This window comes from Tympanuchus pallidicinctus, unplaced genomic scaffold, assembly GCF_026119805.1.
Source record: "Tympanuchus pallidicinctus isolate F22 unplaced genomic scaffold, pur_lepc_1.0 scaffold3, whole genome shotgun sequence".
NCBI classification, from domain to species: domain Eukaryota; kingdom Metazoa; phylum Chordata; class Aves; order Galliformes; family Phasianidae; genus Tympanuchus; species Tympanuchus pallidicinctus.
In genome coordinates, this window is record NW_026294747.1 from 105,071,528 (window position 1) to 105,099,442 (window position 27,915).

The 27,915-nt window shown below is 35.2% G+C and overlaps 1 protein-coding gene across 2 annotated transcripts in view; it reads left to right on the forward strand.

The window, feature by feature from the left end:
* Positions 1-26,276, forward strand: part of DPY19L1 (dpy-19 like C-mannosyltransferase 1) — a 47,830-nt gene extending 21,554 nt beyond the window's left edge. For both annotated transcript variants that reach the window (XM_052692639.1, XM_052692640.1), the window contains 15 exons: positions 1,553-1,644; positions 3,588-3,687; positions 4,966-5,043; positions 7,832-7,918; positions 9,410-9,469; positions 10,810-10,890; positions 11,455-11,556; positions 12,289-12,360; positions 12,845-12,894; positions 14,541-14,565; positions 16,314-16,433; positions 21,440-21,614; positions 22,461-22,560; positions 22,981-23,106; positions 24,393-26,276. In XM_052692639.1, coding sequence (XP_052548599.1) covers positions 1,553-1,644; positions 3,588-3,687; positions 4,966-5,043; positions 7,832-7,918; positions 9,410-9,469; positions 10,810-10,890; positions 11,455-11,556; positions 12,289-12,360; positions 12,845-12,894; positions 14,541-14,565; positions 16,314-16,433; positions 21,440-21,614; positions 22,461-22,560; positions 22,981-23,106; positions 24,393-24,549 — 1,425 coding nt within the window. In that variant the 3' untranslated portion in view covers positions 24,550-26,276. The remainder of the gene's footprint in view (positions 1-1,552; positions 1,645-3,587; positions 3,688-4,965; positions 5,044-7,831; positions 7,919-9,409; positions 9,470-10,809; positions 10,891-11,454; positions 11,557-12,288; positions 12,361-12,844; positions 12,895-14,540; positions 14,566-16,313; positions 16,434-21,439; positions 21,615-22,460; positions 22,561-22,980; positions 23,107-24,392) is intronic.
* Positions 26,277-27,915: the final 1,639 nt, after the last annotated feature.

Consider the following 27,915-nt stretch of genomic DNA (forward strand, 5'->3'; position numbering starts at 1 on the left):
TTTGTTTTGTGTGCAACAGAAGATAGGTAGAGGGGCTTATGTGCTTTCTGCATTGAAATTGCTCTATTTACTTCAGATTGTATCATGGTAACTGAGAGCCACAATGCAAAATGGTATTTTGGGCTATAGGAGTACCTCCCTATCTCCTGTAGGTTGTGTTTCTGTATTTCCTGGGCACAGGTTCAATGCTGTTTGTCCTACAGTGATAAATTGCTGTCTAAGGGAAATGGAATTAGACAAAGGAGAGTGGCTAATACTATTGTGAAAGCTACGTTTGTGGAAGAAAAGCTACAGAAATAATTTGTCAAAGCATGCTTAGTAGTTTTGCAAAAATTTTGCATGCTAAATAGGATGAACACAATTCTCTCTGTTGCAATAGTAAGTAAATACAGTTTGAAGATGTATTTCGTTCAAACTATTTCTGCTAACTATTGGGTGAAAGCCATCTAGGTGCTAGCTATGTAGTTGTAATCAAAGATTTTGCTTACCTTCACTTATAAACCTTGGATTTAAATGTGATTGTGTTTCATTCGTCCAGATGCAGAGTGGTTTGGTGTGTTGTGTTCTTTTGTTGTTTTTTTAAACAGCAGATGCCACTTAAAATATGATTTCCTGCTGGTAGACTGCTTATGCATCTGAAAGAACGCTGTGCAGAATTGAAATAATCTGAAGGATGTTTTTTAATCATATAGGAACATAAATTTTAGATAGTAAGTTAGTATTAAGTAATGTTCCTAACTTTGAAGTTATAATTTTTTTTTTTTGATGACCAATGCCATGTGCACACATTTTCTAAAGAGCTGAGTATAAGGGTCAGAATATCAGTGAAGCAGGTGAGCTGTTTGTCACAAACCCAAAGAGATTAATGAAGAAGATATTGGGTTGATTTAATTGCATTATCTTTGACTTCAGTAGGCTAAAGAGTGAAGGAAACAATTTAGAATAGCTTTGTAAACTTCAGTTTGGTTTTAGTAGCCTATCCTGGAGAGCAGATTTTATAAAAGTTTTCTGTCTTGCTGCTGCTAGAAATGTAAAATGTTTGTAGCCTGAATGGTCTAGTGTGGTGAAGAGTGTGATGGTTTTTCCTCTCCCCACTACATTGTCCATGTAGGTGTGGCAAGTGACTGCCTGAAGTTGGGAATAATGTCAGTTAGCTGAATGACTTGTTAAGTTCAGCAGAAGCAGAGACAAGCAGAGGCTCTCCTGGCTGTTTTCTTAGAAGTTCTCTATCTGTCACACTTAGTTTTGGAAGAGTAGTAATTTGTCTTTTTGTTAAACAGTGCATCATCCACCTCAAGTCTGAAAGCTGCATCCTTTCTCCTTCTCTTTTTTGCATCCTGTCTTGTTGGTTTTCTTCTTGTGGGGTGTTTTGTTGGCTTGTTTATTGTGCTGTTGGCTTTTTGTTTTCCTTTGAGTTTTTTTTGGGTTGTACATAAAAATTTGGGGTTTGCTTTACTGAAGAGTTTTTGGTCTTTCATTTTCAAATACAGATGCATTGCTTTATGAAAGTACAGCACCAAACATTATCAGCTAACCCAGTTCTTATTTTTAGTGCACTCGTGTCATGTGGACTCCCCCTCTTCGTGAAAGTTTCTCATACCCATTCCTTGTGCTTCAGATGTTGCTTTTGACCTATATTCTCAGGTACCTCAATTTATACTTAGCTTCTAAAAGTGAGTTAAAAAAAATGGAATGTGGGAGGAAACATATTTAAATGCATTTGTTTAGATATTATTGTGCTGTAGGAATATCATTAACATAGAAACTTTCCTGTGGCTGTTACATTGCAGATGCTGCACTGGTAGAGCTGTAGTCACGTTACTCATTTATTAAAAGGAAATTGTTTCAACTTGAAGACATGATTAAAATAAATATCAGAATTACTATGTTGGGAAACACATGTCTGAATTAAAAAAAACAAACAAACAAACACACAAAAAAGAGAATTTTTGGTTGATGTCACTTCTATCCCATGGAAAGCAAGCTATACTCCAGGAATTGGTTTTGTCCCTCTTGGAGAGTGGTACGTTGATTGCACTTAGAATAAGCTTATGCTATGAAACAGCGAATGCAATAGCACCCATAAGCTATTATGTTCTTTCAATTCATGTGTTTATTAGTTCAGTCTTTCAAGCAATCTAATGATAATAATGCAGAGATGCTCTTGAGTTCATTAGCCCTGCTTTTCTGTGGTTGTTTCTGGCCTGCAGTGTGACTGTGTCTTGCCTTTGGTTTGAAAAATAAGCATGGTTGTTAATACTGAGGGTTTTCCACTGAATTCTCTTGCATCAGATTTGCAGTGTATTTGTGTTTCAACTGAATTTTGCATAACCACAGATTTTCCTTCATTAGGTTATACTGACTTGTAGTTATTGGTGATTAAACCAAAAATGCATCACTCATCTGTCACTATCTTGTATTTTTTAGGTAAGAAAAAAGATACAAAATAAAAGATACAAAAATATTTTAAAATACATCATTAGGAGTAGTTTGTAGAATGATTGCTAGATTATTTGAATGGTAAACATTCATTTGAGGCTAAATAGTTAAATGGGACTAAAAACAGGGAAGTTAAATACACTGATCCATAACTACGACACTTTTGATTAGATAGATGTGCTACTGCTTCAAATCCTGGTGTGTGAAGTAGTAATGGAGCTTGTGTGCCTACCAATGACCAATGAAGGGATTTCAAAAAGTTGGCACGATGTTTTAAGACTTAACTTTCAGATTTTCAGTTCGAGTTCCTACTTCAAGAGCCATGCATGCTGGTCTTCTGACATAATGGAGGAACGGTCTTTGAAACAGAGTCTAGAATATGGTGGAATCATGCTCAGCATGACTTCCAGTACTTAATCAAAAGACTTTTTAGGAGAAACTGAAGAAAATTTTACAGAATTTGCTGAGACTTCTGTAATCTGTTGGGTTTGGGTTCTTTGCAGCGACTGTTTATGATCTCCTAATCTTTCGGAGGCCACTTGGTGTGAATTTTGAATCATAGCATGTTTCTGATATGATCTCTGAGCTAGAGTTAAATAATAAAAAAAACCAAACCAACAACCTTTCAGCAGGATATGGAAAACAGGCTATTTTCAGTCTGAGGTGAGTTTTGTGCATTTGTCATTGCCCTGGAATCCTGTGCTAGGATCGCTGGTGAAAAGTTGTGGAGAGGAGATACGGAAGAGATGAGAGAGAATGCTGGAAGAGTGAAATCACTGTCAGATACAGACTTTTATGGGAATAATTGTGATTCTGGCTGAAATAAAAGTAGTTGTGACCTGACTGCAGTTGCTACACGAGGGTGGACTACACAGAGTGCTCCAGGTTGAATTCTGTATTGCATGCTCTCAGAAAAATACATGCTTGGAAAAGGGTGACTCGTCAAATCATTAAGAAACATTAGAACTGTTGTTTTTGGGAAGTTGAGGGAAAATGATACTAAATTTACTTGAGTGTTACTTTGCAAAGACTGTTATTGCTTGCTAACTTCCAAGGTAACTTTTGTTTTCATTCCATGCATTCTGATAGTATGCAAATATCTGTGTAGTTTTAACTTACTGATACCTATTCTGTCTCTTTTTCCCAAGGATTCCGAATGTTAATAAAGGAAGCTTGATTGCACTGTGTGTTTCTAATATCTTTTTCATGCTTCCCTGGCAGTTTGCTCAGTTTGTTCTTTTAACTCAGGTAAGACCATATTCACCTCTGTATGGTCTTTTTCTTTAGTGTAACCAAATTGACTATTTTGTACAGGCAGCCATTGAGTGTACAATTATCTTGATGCTTTCATTTCAGCTAGACTTGCTGTCAGGGAAGATTCACTCCATTTATCACACCAGGTTTTTTCTAGTCTTCAAATTTAAAGTTGCTCCATTTAAAAGTCTTTTTTTTTTTTTTTTTAACCAGGACTAAACAAATTTCTTTTTCCTTAAAAGCAACCTTCAGCATAGGATCATTACATTAGAACAAATGCAGAACATAAGAAAACTTTGTACGCTGAAATACAAAAATAAAAAAGGCATTGGATCTTGCATTGCTTTGGGCTCTTCAGAATTTTTTGAGTAGAGCAAAGTTTGCATGGATCTGACAGCTGGCATAATTTTACATGGTTTCCTATTTAATTTTAAAAAACCTGACAGCAGTGGCATAATTTTACTGCATGAGGGTTTATACAGTTGAGGTAACTTAAACAAGTGCTACAAGAAATGTAGTAAATGCTAATGTGAGCAATAGGTTACTGTCACGCAGCACAATTTCTTAATGTTTAAATTGACTGCAAAGTAATGTGTTGTTTAAAACCTGTCCATGCCTCCATACCTTTTCAATTGTCTGCTGCACTCAGAAGAGGTGTTGATTGATTCGAGTTGATATTTTTGAACAATCTGTATATACTGTGTATGCAGATTTTCTAACTGGAGATGAGGAAGCCATTTAACAATGTAAAATATAAGAAATGCATTGCTGTACTCAGTTTTAGATGCTGGCCTTGAAATTTGGTATTATGGTTTCATGATTTTTCCTTATGTTTTTAGCAAGCTACCAAATCAGTGAATCCAGTTTTTTTTTTTTTCAGCACCAAACTGTGGATGCTTTGCTGAAAATGTGGGGCTAGATGATGTTAATTAATGCTTATGTTTGTGTTTTGTTTTTGTTTTTAATCCGTTTTCTCATGGGTGAAAGGTGATGTGTTCAGTGCTGTATTGTGATGACTTACATTTCTGTAAAGCTGAATACTTGCTCCTTGGATGCTCAAGTGTGTTTGATAACTGTTATTAAGACCTGCAAAATTCATGTTTCTTGAAAGAAGCAGTTATAAAATGTTGACATATTTATTTAGCAAAAAAAAGCAATGAAAGTTTGCGTATGATTATTTGAATACTTACATTTCTGTATGAATACATATCTGTTAGAGCAACTTGACCACTGCAAATTGTTTTAACTTTCTTTTTTTGCTTTTGATTCTAGATAGCTTCATTGTTTGCTGTGTGTATTATGGGTTATATTGACTCCTGCAAATTACAGAAGATACTCTCTGTTCATATGGTATATATTTTTTCTCCAACTTAAGTCCTACCAAACTGTTCAGAACTTCAAAAGGCATTGTGTCTGAAGTGTTTCCCTTAGTTATAAGACGATTGAAAAGATAGAAGAATAGAATAGAATCGTTCATTTGGAAGGAACTGTCAAGTATCATCAAGCCCAGCAGCCTAGCCATTTAATCAAAAGCTAAAGCACCTGAATAAGAGTGTTGCCCAAATGCATCTTGAATACTGGTAGGCCTGGGGCATCAAGCTGTTCTCCAGAGTTTGACCACCCTCACAGTAAAGAAATTAATATCCACTGTGGCTCACTGTTGATGGCTTTGTGCCACTCCCACCATGGAATCTGTGCCCAGGAGCAGAGCCTGACAACTCTCTGCTTCTTCTTCTCAGGGAGTTGCAGAGAGAGGTGAGGTCTCCTCTCAGCCTCCTCTTCTTCAGGAGGACCCAAGTCTAGTCCAACCCAAGTGTCCTCAGCTTCTCCTTCTAGCCCTGTCATCAACTGTGGTGCCTCCTCTGGAAGCTTTCAAGGACCTTAGTGTCCTTAATTATACTGTGAAGCCCAGGGCTGCATGCAGTATTCAAGGTGAGGCTGCACCAACACTAATTACAGCAGGAGAATCATTTTTTCTAACCGACAGGTTATGCTGTCTTTAATACACCTGAAATGCATTTTGCCTTCTTGCCTGCTTGACTGCTGGCTCCTTCTGAGCCTGCTGGCACCTACCTCCCATCTGTACTGGTGAGAATCATTCCATCTCACATGAAGAAGCCAGCATTTTCTTTTGTTGAACTTCATGCTATCGATGATTGCCCAATGTGCCAATGTATTTAGATCCCTTTGCAAGGCCTCCCTTGCCTCAATTTAAATTGGATTTAAATATTTGATCTTGAATGTGTATATCACAGTGACAGAAAGGACAGTCTGTCTGATGAATTGGAATTTCCAAACTCCAGAACCATTTTCAACCTAAAAGGTCTATAAAAATATTTTCTATCTCTGCTTATTCCATGAATTCAAAGGTGCATTCACAAACAGCAGATTGGAAAATACACTAAGTAGTAGAGCATGAGCAATGAGAAGTTGAAAAGGTAGCTCTCATTTCATGCCTTTGGTTAGTGGAAACAATAAATGAGGTGTTTGCAGTTCAAAATTAGAGAATCCCAGCTCAAAGTGGGTTTTGAAAACTACTGAAGTCTGGATTGCACAAAGATGTTGTGGTTGTTTGGAGAGCTGTTCAGAAAGGATGACAAAAAAGGTATCAATTTGGGGGGAAAAAAAAACCTTTTGTAAAACTGATGAGAAAGTCAAGAAAGGCAGGAGATGACAATAAGTAAAAGACAACTGAGCTTCAACATGATACACCTGAACTTTGTTTTTAAGGTTAAGAAAATGATTGAGTTCTGCTGCCAGGAATTTTTGCTCCTTGAAGAGAGGCTACAGTCATAAATATATAGGAAGATGTAAGATACAGTCATAAATATGTAGGAAGATGTAAACAACTTTTTGAAGAGTTGTGTCCATTTTTAGATGTATATTTTTGCTAAAATTACGCTATGCAAACTTGGTGAACGGAAAGCGAATGTTTACCACATGAAAGAAGCTTAGAGCTAAACTGTTTCATATTTTTTTTCCATACTCTTTGAAATATGGTAATTGGTAAATGAAAGGCAGTAATAAGTTCTGTACAGTCTAATTCCAATTTAAGCCTGGGACACTAAGCACGTGTTCCTAGTCATGCTTAAAAGGGAAATTTGCAGATAAGCATCTTGGCTTAGTCATATTTTTTTCTGCAGAAATGGGATGAAATGTTTGTACCTTTTGGCTTACATCAATAAGTGTATAATATTGGTGACAAAGTGCCATAAAAAGCCTAAATTCAGTATTTGTGTTGTATTATAGAGATATATACTGAGATTGGGGAAACTGCTAGTCTTTCTTCTTGGAGTTTATGATTCCACCTCTCCACTCCCCTAGATTTTGTGGAAAATTCAAGTCTAACTGTGAAAAAAAATATACAAATGGCTGCATATTTTATTAATAACTAAGCTGTTATTACTTATTCCTGTGCATAGAAAGAGAAGGCAGAAAATTTATTATTATATTAATATAATAATAATTTTATTTATAAAATTATATAATAATATTAAAATTATTAAAGAATAATTTTATTATATTAACATATTATTATATTAGTTTATTTCAAATTAATTTAATTGTTATTATGGCTTTCTAAGTTTGGAAATTAATGCAGCTTGCTTTCTCTTAATAAGAAAGCGCAGCAGGAGGTCAGCGTGGTGCATAAAAGTTGTATTGACTTTCAATGTGCTATAGCTGTGCCCGTGATGAAATTTCATTGAATTTGACTGCAATTCTCAGTTTGTAAGAAAGAAAGCAACAAACTTGTTTGTCCAGGACTCTGTTAGATAATAGAATAGAGAGGTACTCTTTTTTTTTTTTCTAGTTATTGCATTAAGTTAGGAATAACTTCAAAAACATAACTGGTATCTCATGTAAGATGAGTTTGTCCTGTGATCAATATTTTAATGTATATGTGCTTTTAAATATAAATTAGTATAATATTCCATACTTTTCTGTCTGCTACAATGAAGTCATTATAATTATAATCAGTGTTTTCAGAACAGCTCTTCAGAATAACTCTCAACAAGTTATCAAACTTGCAGCTGTTGGGTGGGATGTGTCTTTAAATGTCAAGTTGTTAGTGATAAGGGTAATTTCTATATTTAGCAATAATTTTCTATTTTAAGTTTAATTATTTTTCTTCTTTCAGGTATCTCTCGTAGTGTGTTTTATTCTGATGTTTGGTAATTCAATGTTATTGACATCATATTATGCTGCATCTTTAGTAGTTATCTGGGTAAGTTGTTTAAGGACCACAAATCATAAGACATAAGAATGTAATGCTGTGCTGTTTTGTAAGCGTTGCTGTAAAATGTGAAATTGTTGCATTAGAGAAAATCTTCAGATGTCAAACAGATTTTAAATATATTTGGTGAATGAATAAATATTAACTGAAAAACTGCACATTTTTTTCCCCACCAAAACCTCTTCATAAGGGAGTTTGAGGTAGGGCTCAGCTCTCTTTGTTTAGGTCAGCTTAGGTTTTACAGGATTATGTACTCTGGTTAACACAGTCATAAGATTTAACCAAAAGTAATTTCAAAAAGAAAACATGAGCAAGGAGGAGTTTTGTTTCAAATGCTCTTTTATCAGTTGTGAAACTGCAGATGCAGTGCAGACGACTGTAATGTGTATTACAGTGGTTTAAGACTGTCTGAAACTGCTGTGCCATTCCCCAAGTGTGAAATTCTTCAGTGAAGGCTCATCGTGTTGATTCACTGTTTTCATTTCGACTTGAAAAGTTAAAAACAACCAACAAAAAACAACTCCCCTGATGATGTTTAGTTTCAGCATGGTTTTTCTGAAGGGGATTATGTACATGGGGAAAAAGGAGTTAAGATCAGGTGAACCTTTCTGCTTTAGTGTGCTACAAAAATACCTCAATTCCTCAGTCTTTCTGCCTCTCCTAGAAATTTGGAGCTCAGTGTTTGCCACTTAGTGGCAGTTTCTCAGCCGTGCTAAGATGAAGCTACCTTCACTATTGGTAGTGGCTGTAATAAAGTTTGGTTGTTAGGAATTTGCTCAAGTTGCTTGTAGCAACTTTTGTAATTATATCCTAACTACGGTTACGTGGAGTTTCTTGTATGTTTTTTGCCTAGGAAAAAAAAGCCCCACACATTTATTGTTACTTTAATGCATATAGTGGTCTCAATCTATGCCACGTATGGACTTCTAAGAGCACTGAAGTTAATTATATTTTTCTTAATTGCGTTGTTCATCAAGTCAGCTTAAAGTTTTCTGTATATTGTAAAATGAGAAACAGTGATTTACAGAAACAACCAATGTTTTCCTGCTTATTCTGTTGTCCTGGTTGAAAATTGTCTGTTGTTCAGCTAGTAATGTATTAATTTCTTCAGAAATCTTTCGAGCATTGGATTTGATCTAAGGAGATGTAGAACAGTGTAATACAGAATTTTGGTTATTAAAAAGAAAAACAGTCTTTCCTTAATCACATATATAACTTCAGTCAAAGTTTTTATTTTGGTGGGCTTTGCCATTGCAGAGCGAAATCACAGGACTGTGCAATCATCTGTATTTCAGGTTGTGTTGATTCTGTAGTCTGGTGTGTGGTTTTGTTAGTTTGCTTTGAATAAATGGTTGCATGTTAAAATAGACACTTAGCATCCTGGATGATTTTTTTTATTGTAACATGTTGTTATTGGATGTTATTGGAACATTTTGTTGTTGCTGTATCTTAACTGGAGATGTGCATTCATTTTATTTTTAGGGAATTCTTGAACTGAGCCCACGAGTCTTTAAAAGGAACAGAAATCAAGTGTGCCTGTGGGTAAGGAATTTCATACATCTTGAATTCCAGAAAAAGAACTATGCCCTACTGTTTCGGTTTAGTAAAATAGAGGGATGGCATCTAGTTTATTTGCTAGCAGCTGAAAATCAAGAAATACAGATAAACTACTTTTTTCAAGTAAATTGTCCCTATTTCCAGAAATTCGTTTTAAATTACTGAAGGAAGAAAAGATGTATAAGCATGCATTTATTTCACAAAATTGAAGCAGCTTTGAAATGACAGCACGTTCAGTTTTATACTACCAACTTAAATCTGTTTGCAATACCTAACATCTGTATAAAAACTCTTTAAAACAAAAGACATTTAAAGAGGTGGTTAAAAGAAGTAACAGTGCTTGCAAAAATAACAATTAAGATACTACTATACAGAGTCATTAAAACTGTCCTATACTGTCATTATGTTAGAATAAGCTTGGTAACATCAAGCAGTATCTACATAATTGCTTAACAGAGTTTAGGAAAATGTGGTCTTCTCCAAAGTTAAACTGTAGTAAAAAGAATATGGTGACAAGTATTAAAAAAGAATTGCTAAGTAGAGGTTTTAAAATAAGTTAGAATTCTGCATCTTGTAAGGCTGAGGTAAATATGACAAAGCTAGTGAGTAGGATAAGATTATAGTTGCATTTTATGTTGTATGCAATGGTAAGTTTACCAGAGAGAATTTTTATGCTGTGGAAGTGAAAAAAGAAGCAAAAAGCAGAGGCAGTCAGAAAAAGATTAGGTGCCCCTCAGGTACTCATGTTCATATGCAGCCCTTAAATATGATGATTGAATGCAACCTTGGTTACATTAGGTTAAAGATAGGCTTGTATCTTTTTATTATATTCTCTCTGAAAGTATCTGCCATTGATCCCTGTCAGATATAAGATGCTGAGCCAAGTTTTCCTACTTAATTGAGACAATCTTAAAAGGAACTAAATAAAACTAAGTGGCCTAGAATTTCTTTTTTTCTGTTACAGACATAAACATGATATGCAACTAAAAATAGTGATTGTATGTAATTCTTCTATATTTCTTTGACAGTTTCTCTTGAGATTATCTTGAAGAGGTACTGTAAGGCAGATTCCTTCAAAGGTTTGGATTAGCAGAGTAATATAAACTGATCATAGCAGAGAGGCTGTGGTAGGATTTAAAAAAGAACACAACAAGCTCCACTGTCCTCTAATCTGGGAAGTGTAATTAATTAGAAAAAATTGTAGATTGTGGTGATAACTTAGGAGTGCTTTCAACTAATCACTAAATGTAATAAGCTTTCTTAAAAAGAAAGATTTTACTTAAAAGTTTGCAGAGAGGTTGATTTAATTCTGAATGTCTTTTAAGGTCATTGAAGGATGTGCCTGGTTAGTTGGGACAGTCACCTTGAAATACCTGACATCCTTAGCATTTGGAGTAGCCGATGATGTAAGTCCTCTGTCTCTTATCAAAAATGCATTCAATTTTAGTGTCTTGGATATCTTCTGTCTACTTTTTTGTTTCATTTATTTGGTTCTTAGTTCACTTTCCTCTGAATCTAATTTTTAAGACAGTTCTGAAATGCTTGTGACTAGGACTCCTAACTGCACTTAAGTCCTCTTATAAAAGTCTGCTATTCCTTCTGTTATAAAATCTATGCTGGTGCTGCTTACTTAGGTGTAGGGGCAAGATGATGGAAGCTCGTATCGTGATACATGAGTATGTAAACTGTATTCTTTTTGAACCCAGCTACAGTGGTATCACATCTTCCATTTTCTGCTTTTTCTTTTGTCCAACATCTTACAATCAAATATATTATTTAGTCTACTCAAGTCCGTTCGTAACAGTATTGTAAGAGACTTAAACTTCTGTTTTAATTAAACATACTTTCATATACTTTTAAACTACTTAATTGCAGAGAACAGTCTCTTTTTTTTTCTTTTTTCTTTTTTCTTTTTTTTTTTTTTTTTTGCTTACTGCAGGTTTTTTTTCTTTCCCTGTATTTCCTACCAGGCTCATATAGGTAACATATTAAAAGCTAAATTTATTGGCTACAAGGATTTTGATACATTAATGTATACCTGCGCTGCGGAGTTTGACTTCATGGAAAAAGAGGTAATTTGATCAAATTAGATTATTATGGAAAAGGGAACTTTTTGTTTATCTCAGTTCATAACTTAAAATGCCTGTGAGCCGTGACTGCCATCATAAGACTATTCCTTTTCAAGTTCCAGGTGGTTACTGGTCAAATCAGAGACACTTAATGAACTTCAGCTAAATTTAAATTGTTTTAATATTGAACTGGACTAAAAGGAATTGTTTTGATTTTGTGTCTAAGAAAAGTCTTTCCTTTACTTAAAAAGAAGTATTCGTTCACGGATAAGTGGAAGGTCACAATTCTGCACATTTAAGATTTTAAGTGACTGAGGGGAAATGCGATGAGAACTACAAAGATGTGGTAGATTTAGGTTGTGGATGAACATCAGAGCTTCTTAATGTTCTGCTAGTAGACTTTTCTAGTTCACCGGTGTCTAGCTATGCTTTCAGAACATTTATAGGTTACTCAGAGTATTCAAATTCTTTTGAGATACAGCCTGCTTCTAGTCTTTGAATAGCTTGCAAAAGAAAGGGTGATAATATTCAAATGACATTTGTATTAGGACCTCTAGCGAGTGGGAATGCTGGTTGGAGTTGAAATTTGATTTTCTTAAAGCTTGCTTTGTTCTTGTTTACATTTGTTTCAATTAAGGGAGAACGTTTTATATTATATCATATTTTCTTTAAAATGACAATCATTGTAACCTTAGACAAATAGAATGCAACTAATTCAGTTTATTTCCACTGTAGACTCCAATACGATACACGAAGACTCTACTGCTACCAGTTGTGCTGGTGGTCTTTGTTGTAATTGTCAAAAGGGTAAGTGATTGACTTACAGAATCACATTTTCCTTCAATAGTCTTTTCCCTTGCTTTTAAGAGACCACTATTTATTTTGAGGTAATAAAACAGAATTTCTCAAAAATATTTGAATGCAATTCAGAATTTCCTTAGTGTAGTTATTTACCAGAGTTCCAGTCCTGAGCCAATGAGTTGATATTAAACACCAGAAAAAAATCTATGTCACTTAGCTGATGAGCACTGTAACAAAAGTTTACAACTGGTAAATTTGATTATGTATAGTTTGTGTGAAAATAAGTTACAGTTTACACAAGAACAGATGGGATAATTGCTGACTGCTTGGCTAATGAAGTATCCTCAAAAAATTTTTTGCTGAAGCATTTTATTGTAGCATTGTCTGGAAATGAGATTGCTCAGGTGTAATTTAATTTAGCAAATGTTGGAAATATTTTCTTCTGCTTTTGAACATTTATTCATATCTTTGTTGATTTTGTTTTCTTTAGGCAGTGAAATATCTTAGGTGGACTTTTTCTCATCCAGAACAGTGTGGAAGGTAAATATTGTGTACTTTGTGAATGTAAAGCTGATCTGCCTGCTGAAACAAGTTCATCTGATTTGATATATGCTAAATAACTTAAAATGTTGCATTATCCATTCAAAAGGACAAACACAGATCATGTATAGGTCACTAAGTAAATGTCTTTGATGTGCTATTCCTGATATTTTTATAGAATGTCTACGTTAAACTGCTGAAGTTAGTGTTAGACATCCTACCAAATGTTTGATTTCATCACTGATTTTTCTGCCCTGCTCCTAAGCTGGTATTTACTTGTAGGAGAAGAGTGAATAGGCCCGTAAATAGGGAATGCAAGCTGTTTCCTCCTCATTGTTGTTATTTTTTTCCAGGTTGTAAAGATACGTAACTTTCATTTTGAGAAGGGATCCCAGCTGTTTTTACTTTATCTTCTAATAGCCTGTATTACATGTTCTGTCTTTTATAGGCATTTGGCATCACTTGTACTCAAAAGGGGTGAATTTGGCCAATGGAATATTGCCATTTCCCTAACTGACAAATCTTCTTGCTCTCCTTTTTTTTTTTTTTTTGTATTTTATATATATTTTTTTTACTCAATCATTTCAGTCATCACTGCTTTCCAGAATCTTAATGGCTTTTGTCAAAATTTCAACAGATGTGAGCAGGTTTCACCATTTTGCCTTCATAGATAAAAACAAGTATAGGTAATTTTCTGTGTATTCACATTTGGTTTTGGCTTTTTCAGAAGTAAATAAAAAATCTACACAGTACCTAAATGAACAAATACCTGGATTTTTTTGGTGCCATTGCTTTATTTCTTTTGCATTACCAAGATTTCATTCTCCAAATAAGCCTTTCCAAGTATGAAATAATTCCTGAATGTAACGAAAAAAATAGTATTCAGATTTCCAATATAGATGTAGGATGGAGGGTAGGTAATGATATGCAGAATATTTCAAAGTTTGTCATAAAGACAAAAAACCACGTGCGCCATGCTGAAAGTAATGCCTCTGATTTATTTTCATGGTAACTGCATCGAAGAGCATGATGATATTATTTGATAAAAAAAAAAATTCTCTGCTACAGAAACCTATGTTTCAAAACAGTCACCACTAACTACGCATTTGCACAAGAGATAAACAAGAGCCTGCCTGCCACACTAATAAAAATCTGCACCAGCAGAGGTGACCCACTGTTGCTGCTGCCACTGCTGAAATGCACCACCCACCCCCTCACTGTGCTCACATCTACTGTTTGGTCTGCATAAACATTCAGCAAGCATCAATGAATGTCAGTGGGTGCAAATGTCTCCACGTGGAGGAATTCAGTGGCACGCCTTTGCTTCATCCCTACTTCCATGTCAGATGCTGCTTGGTCAGACTGCCCCTCTGCTGCCTTCTGTCACAGGGTAACAGAATATGATGGGATATTGATGGAAAGTTTAACTTCTACTGCCAAACCACAAATATCCTTCTCTGATGTTGTGAGCCAACAAAATAAAACAGGAGGCATTACTTTCAGAGCAGCCCTTGTAAATCTGTGCAGGAGCTGACACATGCTTACTGAATTAAGTTGTTTAAAACCACTATAGATACCTATGAAGTAAAAATGTTTTCTGTATGATATAAACACATCACATGATGTTTCTTTGTTTTACTATTCAGAGAGGAACGTTTTATCCAGGGTGAGGTAAGTTTTTTTTGGTTTTGTTTTTTCTGCATAATTTTATTCATAAGTTAATATGAATACTTAACCATTTCCAAGCTGTATTCCAATACTGATGCTGACGTGTGGTTTATTTTAAGCAAGTTGTTTGCAGTTTTTGTACTCTTGTCTTAACTTTTGTCCAGCATGTCACCAAAGAATAACTGTGGAATGCTGAATAAAAATTTACCAATGATGGAGTGGCAGTACAAAATAAGAAGCTTCGAGGCTTTTGCTAGACACTATGGAAAAACATTGAAATTGTGCTTGATCTTCAGCTTTCCCTATGTAAACTGAGTACCAGAATAGGTTTCATGCTATAATCTTGTGACTGATGAATATTTCCTCTTTAAATATTTATTTTTTTAAAAAAAGAAACCATAATAGAAAAAAAAACCACCATTGTGATGTCATTCTTTTAATAAACTTACCCAGAGATTACAGTTGAGTGGCAGCTTTCTAATGGATTTCTTTATTTTCAGTTAAGTCAGCAAAACTTTAAGAACAGTTTACTGTGGTTTGTGTCATGAGGAAAATCTCACACCATTCAAATATTATTAAAATCAAATTAAAGCACTGATTGTAAAAAATGCTTCTATGCATTCTCCACACTTCTGTGTTTTCCAAAGCACTTCCACAGGCAATGTAGAATTAGTGCTGAGTGATACCTCTGCTTTTTAACTTTGAGAATACTAAAGCAAATTGCCTGTAGTGGTGTAAGAAGCAAAGACTGTTTGCCTCTTTTTTTTCATATTTAATTAGTTTAGGCAGTAGAACAAAGTGTGGGCAAGGCCTCTTCACTTCTGTAAAGAGATTACGTAAGAAATTTTACCTCTTATTGCTTGACTACATTGTGGTTTAACCCAACAGGCAGCTCAGCAACATGCAGCCTTTCTCTCACTCCTCACCTCCCAGTGGGATCGGAGAGAAAACAGGAAAAAAAGGATAGAACTCATAGGTTGAGATAAAAGCTATTTGGTAAGACAGAAAAGGGAGAAAGAAATAACGGTAAAGATTGCATATGTGTATGTATGTATTTCACAAAATGAATGAGGCACAAAGCAATTGCTAGCCACCTGCTGACCGATGCCCAGCCAGTCCCTGAGCAACAGCTGCCCCACTGGCCCAACTCCTTTCAGCTTTATTGGTTGGGTTTTTTTTGCATTATGTCATATGGTGTGGAATATCCCTTTGACCGGTTCAGGTCAGCTGTTCTGGTTCTGTCTCCCCAGCTCCTTGTGCCCTCTTCCCCTTGTTCTTGGCTCAGCACGGCTCAGCAACAGCTAAAATACTGTTGTTTTATCAATATGTTTTTCTCCTAAAGCAGAAACACAGCATCATGCCAGACACTGTAAAGAAAATCATCTCTGTCCCAGCTGAAACCAGGACACTCGGTTTCAGAATCTTCTTCGTAGCCAGCCATCCCTCCAGCTCCTCTTATTCTTAGTGCTTCTCCATCCTGCTTCTTACCTCTACTTCCTGTAGACACTTCAGAAAAATGTCCTGTTTGCTGTCTGAAATGTGAAAATCTTTACTTTCACCTTGACCCTTTTCCAGATAAAATTGTCATTTGAGCTATACTGAAAGTGAAGTTCTTGGTTTGAGACAAATTTGTAGATATTATGCTTCTCTGTGTATATACACATACATAAACACATATATATATACATATAAAAACATAAATATATACATATTTATGTATGTAAATGTAAATGTTTCTTAATTTTTTGCAGGTGGTATTCCATGCATTGCAGCTGTTGGCATACGGTGTCCTAGCAATTTTAATAATGAGGCTAAAATTATTTTTGACACCGCATTTATGTGTTATGGCTTCCTTGGTGTGTTCAAAACAGGTAAGATCTTTATGTAGTCCTGTAGCTATCTCAGTATTTATGCTAGTAGCTAGATATTTATTCTAAAAGAAATTTCTGTGAGCAATTGCTGAATCTGAGTATCACATTTACACTAAATTGCAGTCTAAAAATAAGGTTACGGATGTTCTGTTCTCCCTTCTCTCCAAATAAATTTAAACTTATCCAACTGCATTATTATACAAATTAATGTGTTGTATTAAGTGTGAGCGTAGAGAGGTACACTGTAGATTTTATTTTGCTTGCTTGCTTATAAGCTCTTGAAACTATTTTGATCAACTATTGATTTTATTCAAGCAGTGTTTGAGTTAGTTTACGCTATATTTTCATGGCCCTTTGGAGCTCAGAGCTTTGTGTGTATGACTGGGTTTTAAAGGTGCAGTTTTACATGGTCTTACACCTTGCAAACACTTCAACCTTAAAAATCAAAAAGTCCTGTGCCTAACTCAGTTGCAACTTTGCTTGCCCAAAATACCAATATCACAAAATGTTATTAGGAATTTTTTTGAGATTTAAATTATTTAAATCTTAGAATTGACTTTCAGTATTTCAGCATCAGTATTTTTGAGATGTGAGTTTGACTGAATCTGTATCTAAATAGTTTCTTTATAAGTTTTGCGTTTGTAGAAAATGTTAAGCAATGATTTGGGAAGCAAACAGGGAGGTGGATGGAAATCTGGCCAAGTGGTTGGGTCCCAGATGTCATGATTAATGATATGAAGTTTGATTGGAGTCTATTAAATGGCTCTATACCTCAGTGTCGGTATTTGGTCCAGTCCTCTTCAACATCTTCATTAAAGGTGTGGTATAAAGGCAGAATTCTGGTGTTACAAAACTGGTAAGAGTGGCTGGTATACCAACCATGTGCATTCACTGCCATCCAAGGGGACCTCAGCAGGCTGGAGGGGTGGGCTGATGCGAACTTCATGCAGCTTAACAAAAAAGAAGTGCAAACTTCTGTACCTAAGGGTGAACAACCCCAGTCAGCAATATGTGCTGGGAGGTGACCAGCTGAGAGCTTGGCAGAAAAGGGCTTGGGATTCTGGTAGATGCCAAGTTGAACATGAGGCAGGAATGTGTCCTTGCTGCAGAGAAAGCTAATGGTATTCTGGGCTGTGTGAAGAGGAGAATTTTTAGCACTTTGAGGGAAGTAATCTGCTATGCTTAGCACTGCTAAGCACTGCTGAGGCTACAGAGGGCTATTAAGGTGATAAAGGAACTACAATATGCATCTACGAGGCAAGTCTGAAAGAGCTGGGACTGTTTTGCCTGGAGAAGAATAGGCTATAGGGGGGATGTTATCAGTAAGTGTGTGTGTATTGAGGGTGCAAAGAGGATGAAGCTGCTCTTTTCAGTGGTGCCCAATTAGAATACAAAAGGCAGTGGGCACAAATAGAGACACAGCAGGCTGTCTCATGATAGAGAAATTCTTTTTCACTTGAAGGGTGACTGAGCACTGGCACAGACTGCCTGGATAGAGTGTGGAGTTTCCATCCTTGGAGTTATTCAGAAGTAGCTTAAATGCAGTCCTCAGCAACATGATTTAGATGGTCCTGCTTGTGCAGCTAATTTGGACTAGATAATCCTCAGAGGTCCCTTCCAGCCTCGGTCATTTTATTCTATGGAAAATGTTATTCACGTCATACAGAGTGAGTATTCAACATGAAAGAGTGAAAGGTGATGACTAATACTGAGCTGAATTTAATAAGGGAACAGATTAGGGAGATGAGCAAATGTGGATGCTGAGAAATATTATGGACAAAATATAGATGAAAGGAAAGGAGAGAAGTGACAGAGTGGGGAGGCTAGCAGTGGCTGGGGAAGACAGTTACTGTGCTAATAAGAAATTTGAAGCTTCTTTTTAAAAGTCAGAAAAACAGAAAAGGAAAAATGTCTGTCATTTTCTTCTGAAGTGATTTCTAGATAGTGTCTGCTTTATAAATGAATTCAGTACAAAATTAATTTGTTCTTAATTATTCTAGTTTTATCTCTGTTTTTTCCTAGAAGAAAATTGATGGTCTCTTCTGACTTGTTATTATTGAAAACTCTTAACAGAAATTTCTAATGTGTGAATCTTAGTTTCAGTTCTCAGTCTTCTGAAGAACTGAAGAGCAATAAATTTGACCTACTCTTTTTGGTTGTTGTTTTTTTCTTTTTTCTTTTTTTTCTGTGTGGGGAGAAATAATCTCTGAAAGATAGAAAAAATACCTTGCAACAGGGAATGATTGAGAGGAATGTTTTCTATCACTTTGTTTCCTCCTCTGCTTCTTCTGTATCACAAGTTAATTGCTTCTGCATATTAGTGAAAGTCTGCTTTTGATGAATTTTAATTTATTTTTTTAAGCATCTGAGTAATTTGCAGCCTACTGCAGGGAGCCTGCTTTATAAGGGGAGTTGGACTAGATGATGTCCAGAGGTCCCTTCCAACTCCTACGATTGCGTGATTCTGTAATTGCACTACAGTCATTCATCCTGGATTGTAGATTTTTGTTTATTACTGTAATAAAGGCCATCATGACAGTTACTGATATCTGGTGCTTCCAGTGATCATTATGTTTTGGTTTTTATGGGATGCCTCGCATTGTCACCATAGGAATTTTGGAAGGATGCATTCGGAGTATTTCACCACAATTTTGTTATCAAGTTATTTCAGTTTTTTAGAATTTAATTTGTGCCACTGACTGCAATCTAGTCTGTTAGTAGAAAGGGTAGCATTTAAAAACAGAGATGAGAGAGAACAAGAGTGCAAGGTGAGATATTCTGCTTCCACAGCAGTTTGGCCCTTAGTCATTCTGCTGTTGATCCCTACAGCTGTAAAGTGACAGTAAGATTCTCAGAAACCTACCAATGCAAATGTTCTACAGAGCTGTCCCTTTGGACCAGATAGCTCATGTCTAGTGATTTCATTTTTTTTTTTTTCCTTCTTTTCAGCATCCAAAAGTCATAGTTAGGTTGAAAAAAATATAGGTGTTGAATGCTGGGAAAGGTAAGGCTTTAAATTGCTGCAATTTTTTTTCATAGAGAGGAAACTAAATGACAGTCTACTGTATGTGACAAGACCTGTAATCGTAGCCCTATCTTGAGCCTTAGGAGTCCATACCCATGTTCAGGAGTGCTACAGTTTAGGTGAATGATTTAAGTAAACTACAAATAGCTCTTTTATATTGCTGTCTGTGAGGGTTGTTTGCCTCTTCAGCATGTTCCCTACATTTGTGCTGATTGATACCTGTAAAAGATGAGCTAGATTCTTTCTGGTCTGACAGATGTCTTTGCACATGTGAACAGTCAGCATGTAAAAACAAGCAAAAGATACTAGAAATAGTTTGTAAGCGTGAGGAGTTTTTTGTTTTATTCTTTCAGACCATTGCATGAGCCTTTATATTCTCCAGTATCTCAGTGTTGTGGCTTGTGGCACCTGATTGACAATAGAGATGTTACTGTTTGCATGCATTTGTTTCCTCTTCTGTTAAGGGGAATTCTTCTATACTAAGTGAAATTCTGAGAGCAAAGAATAGTTGCAGAGACTTAAAGACTTAATGTGTATATTTAGCATAACTAAGTAAATAAAATTTATGTAATAAAAAAATAACATGAGGAACAGCATCTAGTTTAAAAAACAAAAAAACAAAAAACAACTGCTTTTAATTTTTTTTTTGGTGGTGGTGGTCTTAGGTCTTAGGAGGAAGTTTTTCACCCAGAAGCTGGTGAGGCACTGGCACAGGTTGCCCAAGGAGGCTGTGGATGCCCCATCCCTGCAGGCATTCAAGGCCAGGCTGGATGTGGCTCTGGGCAGCCTGGGCTGCTGGTTGGCAACCTGCACACAGCAGGAGGTTGGAACTCAATGCTCATTGTGGTCCTTTTCAACCCAGGCCATTCTGTGATTCTTTGATTCTAAATTGCAGATATGTTCAACCTTTCTGGGCTCTTTATGCAAACACAACAGTGGTGAATTCAGATAATTCTAATGTTACTGAGGTTTTACAAGAGCATGACAGGAAAGCAGTTTTCTTTGATTTAAAAAGCCATTGAACTCAAGTTCTATCATATTATTGAACTGAGATTTTTGCAACTGTTGGCGAAAGATGAACTTTACCCTTGTAGAATAACATATAAATGAATTCATTTTGCTTCATCCATCCAGACCTACACTGCAGTGAGGCATTTTTGGCATATTAAATTGCCGTGGATAGTGCTAATCTTGTTAGAGTGGTTAGCAAGTCTTTGAGAATGAGAGTAGTACATTGTATGTTTTTGGAGAGGTGGCTTGGGAGATCAAAATCATTTCAAGTAGTGTAGAACTAATTTATATTAAAAAAAAAAACCCCACACGTATTCATTGGTATAGTCTAGTAATAAACTTAACTGAGAAACTTTATCATTTCATATTTTAATAATAGAAAGTGGGTGAAGGTATGTGGAATGAAATATGTTTGTTTACTGAATATTTGATAGTTTTGAAATCTAAAGTCTTCTCAGAGTAGCTAAAAAGAGCTTACACTTTCATGTCTGAGTAGTTGCTTAAAGCCTACAATAAGCAATCTGTAGGGAAAATTGCAAAGGCTAGCCTTTTCAATTCAAGGAAGGGAGGAATGGGATATAAGTTAACATTAGCCCAAATTCTGCTTTTTTATTTGCATTTTTCAGAAGTTTGTGACGCTGGTTTTGCTTCTAGATGCAAGTAGAAGATAAAATACTGTATGAATACAGTTAGCATTACTGAATTCTCCTTGCAGAATTTGACGTTTTGACTAGAACTGTAAAAGCTGTACTCGTATCAAGTTTCATTTTTGTGGTATTGAAGATAAATGCACAGTAAACATAAATACTTATTGTGAGGTTTCACCAAAGTGTGGTGGAGAAGTAATAGAAGAAGAGGTGTCTTCCATTCTAATACATATTAAGTTCCTTATGGAGAAATAAAAATGAATTGTGCTGCATACATTATTACTGAATTGTTCTCAAGAAAATAATCAATTCTTGTATTTCAGTTGTTTGGATGGCTCTTCTCTAAAATCCAGCCCAAAACATTGGTGTTTGCTATTTTAGCACTGATGGCAATAGAAGGGTCAGCAAATCTTCAGACTCAGTGGAACATCATGGGAGAATTTAGCAATTTGCCACAGGAGGAACTTCTAGAGTGGATACAAGTCAATACTAGACAAGGTAAACTATTTAATAATGTATGTTGTTTGCTGCTTACTGTGAGATGCAGCTATAGAACTTAGTATGAAGATCTGCAAAGCTATTGTTACTGTCTTTGGCTTTGCCTTGGGACTATTCAAAAACAGTGGTTTAGTCATATACGGCTTCTATATAGAAGTTGCCTCAAATAGAGGAGAGAAAAAAAAACACAAAACAAAAAACCACAAAAAATAGTTTTGTTAGACTCCAGCCTGCCAATCTAGAGGTGCTGGCTGCTGGTGTAGTGCTTCTACAATAAGACTGGTTTTGCAAAGTCCAGTTGAAGGAGATTTTTGCTTCGTGACTCTGGTTCTCTATGTGGGTCCATGCTCATTATTTTACTAGAGGATAATTCAATGTGTCTGTGTTGTGGTTGCTTCTGTTCTTTTATAAAAGAGAAAAGAAGTATCATCAAAATATCTGGAAACAAAAAATTTAAAAGCAAGAAAATGCACTTAATCCAAAGAAGTCTTAACATTTTATTGCTCGTTTAACAACGGAGTGAGAAATGACAAAAAAAAATCCAGTATTCTCATAATTAATATATTTTGCTACTAATTCAAGAAAAATTAAATATATTATAACTCCGATCTTAGATGTTTAATTATTTTAAATACTTATATTGACATCAAGGTTTTAAAATTAGAAAGAAGAAATGATTTTGTGCATATGCTGTGTGTGCTGTATAAGGTTTTTTCAAAAGGATTAAGTACTACGTACCTCTTCATACTTTTCTATAGAATTGCTATTTTAGTTATTTCAAGAATAGTTCTCTGCTTTTACTGCTTCAGTCTTGATTTCAAACATGCCTTTCACTCTGTTTTTCAGATGCAGTTTTTGCAGGAGCAATGCCTACAATGGCAAGTGTTAAATTGTCAGCACTTCGTCCTATTGTAAACCATCCGCATTATGAGGATGCAGGGTTAAGGTGAATATCAAAGCTGAGGATCTTTTTTATTAAAAAAAAAAAAATAAAATTCTAATTCTGTTAATGTGAGTAATAAGCAGTAGGAATGGCATCGTGTTATGTAGTAAATTTTGTTTCTGTATCTTTTTATCTAGCCTTGATTTCAATACATTTCAAATGCATTGCTCTTGATGTTCTCACATCTTCTACTCAAAGTAACCATGGTTGTTTCCTGCTACAGAAACATCAGAGGGCTCTGTATACTGGTTTTGGAGTCATTGCATTTGTGAGGAAATCATTGCATCAAAGCAGATTTTTTGTTAGGATTTCACTTTTTTTTAGCCCTTCTATGAAATAAAAAACCTTCCTGTGCAACCTAAAATTAAAAGTATGTTTTATTGCTATGTTAGCTAAATTTTAATGATGTTTCTCTTTCTGCAGGGCCAGAACTAAAATAGTGTATTCCATGTACAGCCGAAAACCTGCAAAAGAAGTGAAAAAAGAATTAATAAAATTAGGAGTGAATTACTACATTCTAGAGGAGTCATTGTGCGTAAGCAGAAAGAAGTGAGTAATCTCTGCCTTTCTCACAGGAATTACACACCATCCAAATATGTCCTATGAGATTTGGATCAGGCAGTAGCATTGAAATGTTAATCTCTGCTTTATTAAAAGTGCCCATAATACATTTTCCTCCAGTTTCTCCTAGCTGGAGAAGTGTGATCAACTTTAGTAACTTCATGGTCTTCGTGTGCACCTGAAAAGCTGTGTTTTATATATTCTTAAACTTCACTGTAAATTACAACAGTTCACAAAGGAAACAATTGTTCAGTGATGGCAAGAACAGACACAAATGTATAATAAAAGCCCAGAATGATTACAAGGTGCAGAGGAGAACATGGTTTGAGAACCAGAATTTTATGACTGGTGGTGGTCACTGAAAATTTTGTCACATTTAGACTCTAAGAAAAAGGTATGCTATCTTCCTTAATTTTTCTTTTGAGCCTTTGTGACAAGGGTCACTTGAATTCATTTGCATTAAGGATAAAATGAAATCAGTCTATTTTATTTCTTTGGTATTATCACTGGCAAGGTTAGGAAGCTTATAGCAATATTAACATTGAAAGGTAACTGCAGAGAATTTATATTGGTTGTGAGCCTTAATTAAAAAAAAAAAAAACAACAAAAAACAAGGATGTAGTACTTTTTTTAAGATGCTTTATTTAGTGAGTGTTTTAATTAGTGAGTTTTCTTTATATATGTCTGGAATGTAAGAAACACCCTCCATTTAATAGGAAGCTTTAAGGGTCTCTGGTAATACATTCTATATAGTAGGAATTCTTTCATTGTATGTGCTGTTCCCTCTAAATTCATTGCTGTTACGTAACCACAAAAGCAATCAAATTTAATGAATTACTAGTATATTTATTGACTTTGTAATCTGAGAAGAATTTCTACTATAAACATTAACTTCAAATAGAAGGCACAAGTAAGTATTTATAGAAAGGTTTAAAAAGTCAAAGTCAGCAAGTTTAAATGCTCTCTTTTTCTCTTTTTCTCTTTTTCTCTTTTTCTCTTTTTTTCTCTTTTTTCTCTTTTTTTCTCTTTTTTTCTCTTTTTTTCTCTTTTTTTCTCTTTTTTTCTCTTTTTTTCTCTTTTTTTCTCTTTTTTTCTCTTTTTTTCTCTTTTTTTCTCTTTTTTTCTCTTTTTTTCTCTTTTTCTCTCTTTCTCTCTTTTTCTCTTTTTCTCTTTTTCTCTTTTTCTCTTTTTTTCTTTTTCTCTTTTTCTCTTTTTCTCTTCCTTTTTTTTCCCTAATGGCATTTCTTCATTTCTCATATCTAAATATCTTCTAGGCCTGGTTGCAGCATGCCTGAAATTTGGGATGTGGAAGATCCTGCTAATAGTGGCCGAATTCCTTTATGTACCCTGATGAGCCAGGATTCCAGGCCATATTTCATCACAGTATTTGAGAACAGCAATTACAGAGTCTTGAAGATTCCAAATGAGTAACATTTCAATGCAGTGAAGCATCGATCTTTCGACCTTTTTAAACTAGTTACTATGAGGATTCTAAAGGAGAAACACATTTTTTTACTAGACTTAAAATGGAAAAGTGTGTATTTTATTTTCTACCATTTTAAGCGAATTCTGATTATAGAAATATCTTAAACCTTGCAGTTTGGATTTCTATTTCAGGGTCAGTCCCTTGAGATTTGCTATGCAAATGATTATATGTTTGCACATCTTATTTAACACTGATCCAAAAGGAGTTAAAAGTAGCTATGGAAAGTACCTTCATTCTCAGAACCAATGATATTGTGAAATGGGACTGTCAGAATGTCTTAGCAAAGCAAGTTTTCTTAAAGCTTTGGTGCTAGCAGCTTAAGACAAAGGAATGGTGCTATTGCATCTGGCATCACATTTCTCACCTTCCTTTTGCTGCCGTCGCCCTTCTGGACGAGGTGGTCCTTAGTAGAAATTCTCTTGAAAGTTGCTTAGTCTCACTAGTTGTGTCGGGGAGAAGTTCATTTTTTTTTCTTTGACAGAATTAAGAACATTGGTCATTTTGGATCACTTGACACATGCTTTTAAGCCTGCTTTTGAAATGAAAAAGTTTGTAGGTGGATTTGAAACTTTATTATTTAGGTGCATGTTCTTGGAACCTTATTGATTTTAAAAATGAAGACTAATAAGGGTAATATTTGCAGCAAGCAATAGTTTAGCTTTTTGGTGTCTAAGGATTTTTAGCATTCTTATGCACTCCGAATAAGCTGGCATAATATAAATGGAATTTTTTAAGGGAAAATGCTTTATTCAGGAAAAAAAATCTGTTTAATAGCCTTAGGAAGATACTAAAATAAATTCTTCACTGCCTTAACTAGACCTTCAGCGCCTAACTTGATAAGAAACGACTTTCAAACTTTATGCTCTGTTTTCTTCCCCCCCTTTTATTAGATCCTGCCTGGATTTTATCATTACCATTCAAGAAAAATTGAATTTAACCCAACTGTGATAGGAGTATAGTCAAACAGTGGTGTGTGGTTCTTCATTTTTTCTGTCATCTTGGTGTCACACCAACATTATAGGTAGTAAAGGACTTAGAATTCGCTTCCCAAGATAGCTATACACCTGCAGTTCTTTGATAGGCATAGAATTTCTGTATATTTATTGTCATGGGAAGTATCACAGTAATGGTGATCCTGCAGTTTAAGACCTTCTGAAGTCTCATGTTTCTTTTTTCTTTTTTTTTTTGTTTGTTTGTTTGTTCTGACATCAGTCTATTGACATGGCTAGTCTATTACAGCCCTACTAGCATCTGGTAATATTAGATGCTATAGGAATAGCATCTATCGTATGTATAAAAGGAATAATTAAATGGGAACCTATGATAGAGTTGTAGTGTAACAGCTAATCAGTATTCTAAGACTTCTTATTTTTTTAAAACCTGTCTTATTGAGAAAGGTGAGGGAGAATGGCTGAAAATACACTAGCTTTTTAACTTTTACAGAATAGATTTTGGAACAATTTATATAAGGAAAATATCAAAAAAAAAAAGGGGGGGGCTTTTGGGAAGTTGATTTTTAAAATGTTAATTGAATTCAAGGAAGGAGAAAAAAATATTTATATAAACATTGTGACTAGTGTTACAGCACAAAAAGGTACTGTATTTTTATGGAATTTACGCCAACTGTTGACATGTACTTATATGTGGTTCAATAAAAAAGAAAAAGATGGAAGTTGTTCTCACGTTTCTAATGGATGTTGCATTTCTGCTCTTATGTATTAAAATGAAGTTTAATACGGTTAGCACAGCAGATGTAATTGAAGCTGAATCCTGAATTAAGCAGTACATGGAAGTGTTTCAGATGATTACAACAGACTCACGTCCTTCTTTCCAGCCTCCTTGTTGATTGGAATATCACTGCAGGTCTATATCAAAAGACAGTGAGGAAATGCCATATACTATTTAGACACCAAATGAGCTTGGAAGACAATTCAAAGTGATGCTCTTTATCTAAATTTCTAAACTCAGGTAATCAAAAGTGAATGTCATATAGTGATAGACTGAAGAAACACTTGAAAGCTGATGTTCAAAGATGTATTTAAATAATAATGCACCTTATTTGATGCAGTAGCTGGTTTTACTGAGTACATGGCAAGACTGTTCTGGCTTGTTTTGTAAAATCTTGTCCTGTGTTGAGGGATGTTGTACTGACCTTTTCTTTGAACCAGTCTTAAATCCAAATATTATAAAATGAACACTCGCATCAAGAATTAAGATGATAAAATCTAGTAAGACATAATTAATAGGAAAAAGGGTAAAATGCAATATATGATGTGAGGAAGAAACATGAATGGATTGGATCCGTCATGTTAGAGATTTCGTGCTATCTCACTCCTTTTGTCTCAGTTGCAGGGGGAAGAATTTCAGTTCAAATAATTCTGCATTTTACACACAAGTGATCCTGTGTGGGGCCAGAAGCCCTGGTAGGTCCCTTCCAACATAGGATATTCTATGATTGCACGTTAATGTTACTCTTATCACTGCAAATTGAACCAGATAAGGGAAGTTTGAAGTTTCTTAACTGTTCACTGAAGTTTGCGAGATCCTGAGCAATAAATGTGTAATTCAAGTTCAGTTTTTAAGTGTGTGCTGACCTTGGTATGATTTATGTGCAGAACTGAAATACTTCAGTACCTGAAAATAATCTTGACATGCTTTCCATTTGATCATGTAGGTATATCCACTGGCATCTGAAATGTGCTGGCTTTGAATGTATGAAGTTCTTTATGCAGTGGGCACAATTACAGTCAGGTTTCAAACTTTTGTTAATTATGGAAACTGAAACATTTAGTGAGGAGGCAAAATGAAGCACCTTAATGAAGCACAGATGTTGAGTCCTATTCAGTACCTCCTTGAATGTCCTCACTCTCATCTACCATTTAAAAAAAATGGCTTTGCTGTTTCTTTCTTTCTTTTCCCAGCAAACAGTGAAACTAAATCTGTCAATCTATCTTGGATTGTTATGATTAAGGCAATAAGTCCTACAGCATAAGTCTCACCCCGTAACAGTCCTTCAGTAAAAGCATACAGCACTGTTGAAAGCGATCACAAATTGTTAATTATGGCTTGGGACCTGTGCTTTCCAATTGCATGGTTGCATGGTTTTTATAGATGCCATTATTTAAGTTGGAAAATGTGAAGGACTGCAATGAAACAATACGCTGTTTTTAAACCTTAAAGAATAAGGTGCTCCTGAGTCATCTCAGGACAAACGAAAATAATAGGAATTAATGCTAGAGCTTTTCCACATGAGATTTATCGATGTACCAGGAAGAGAGTGGGATTAGAGATGTGGCATGGAAACAGCTTTT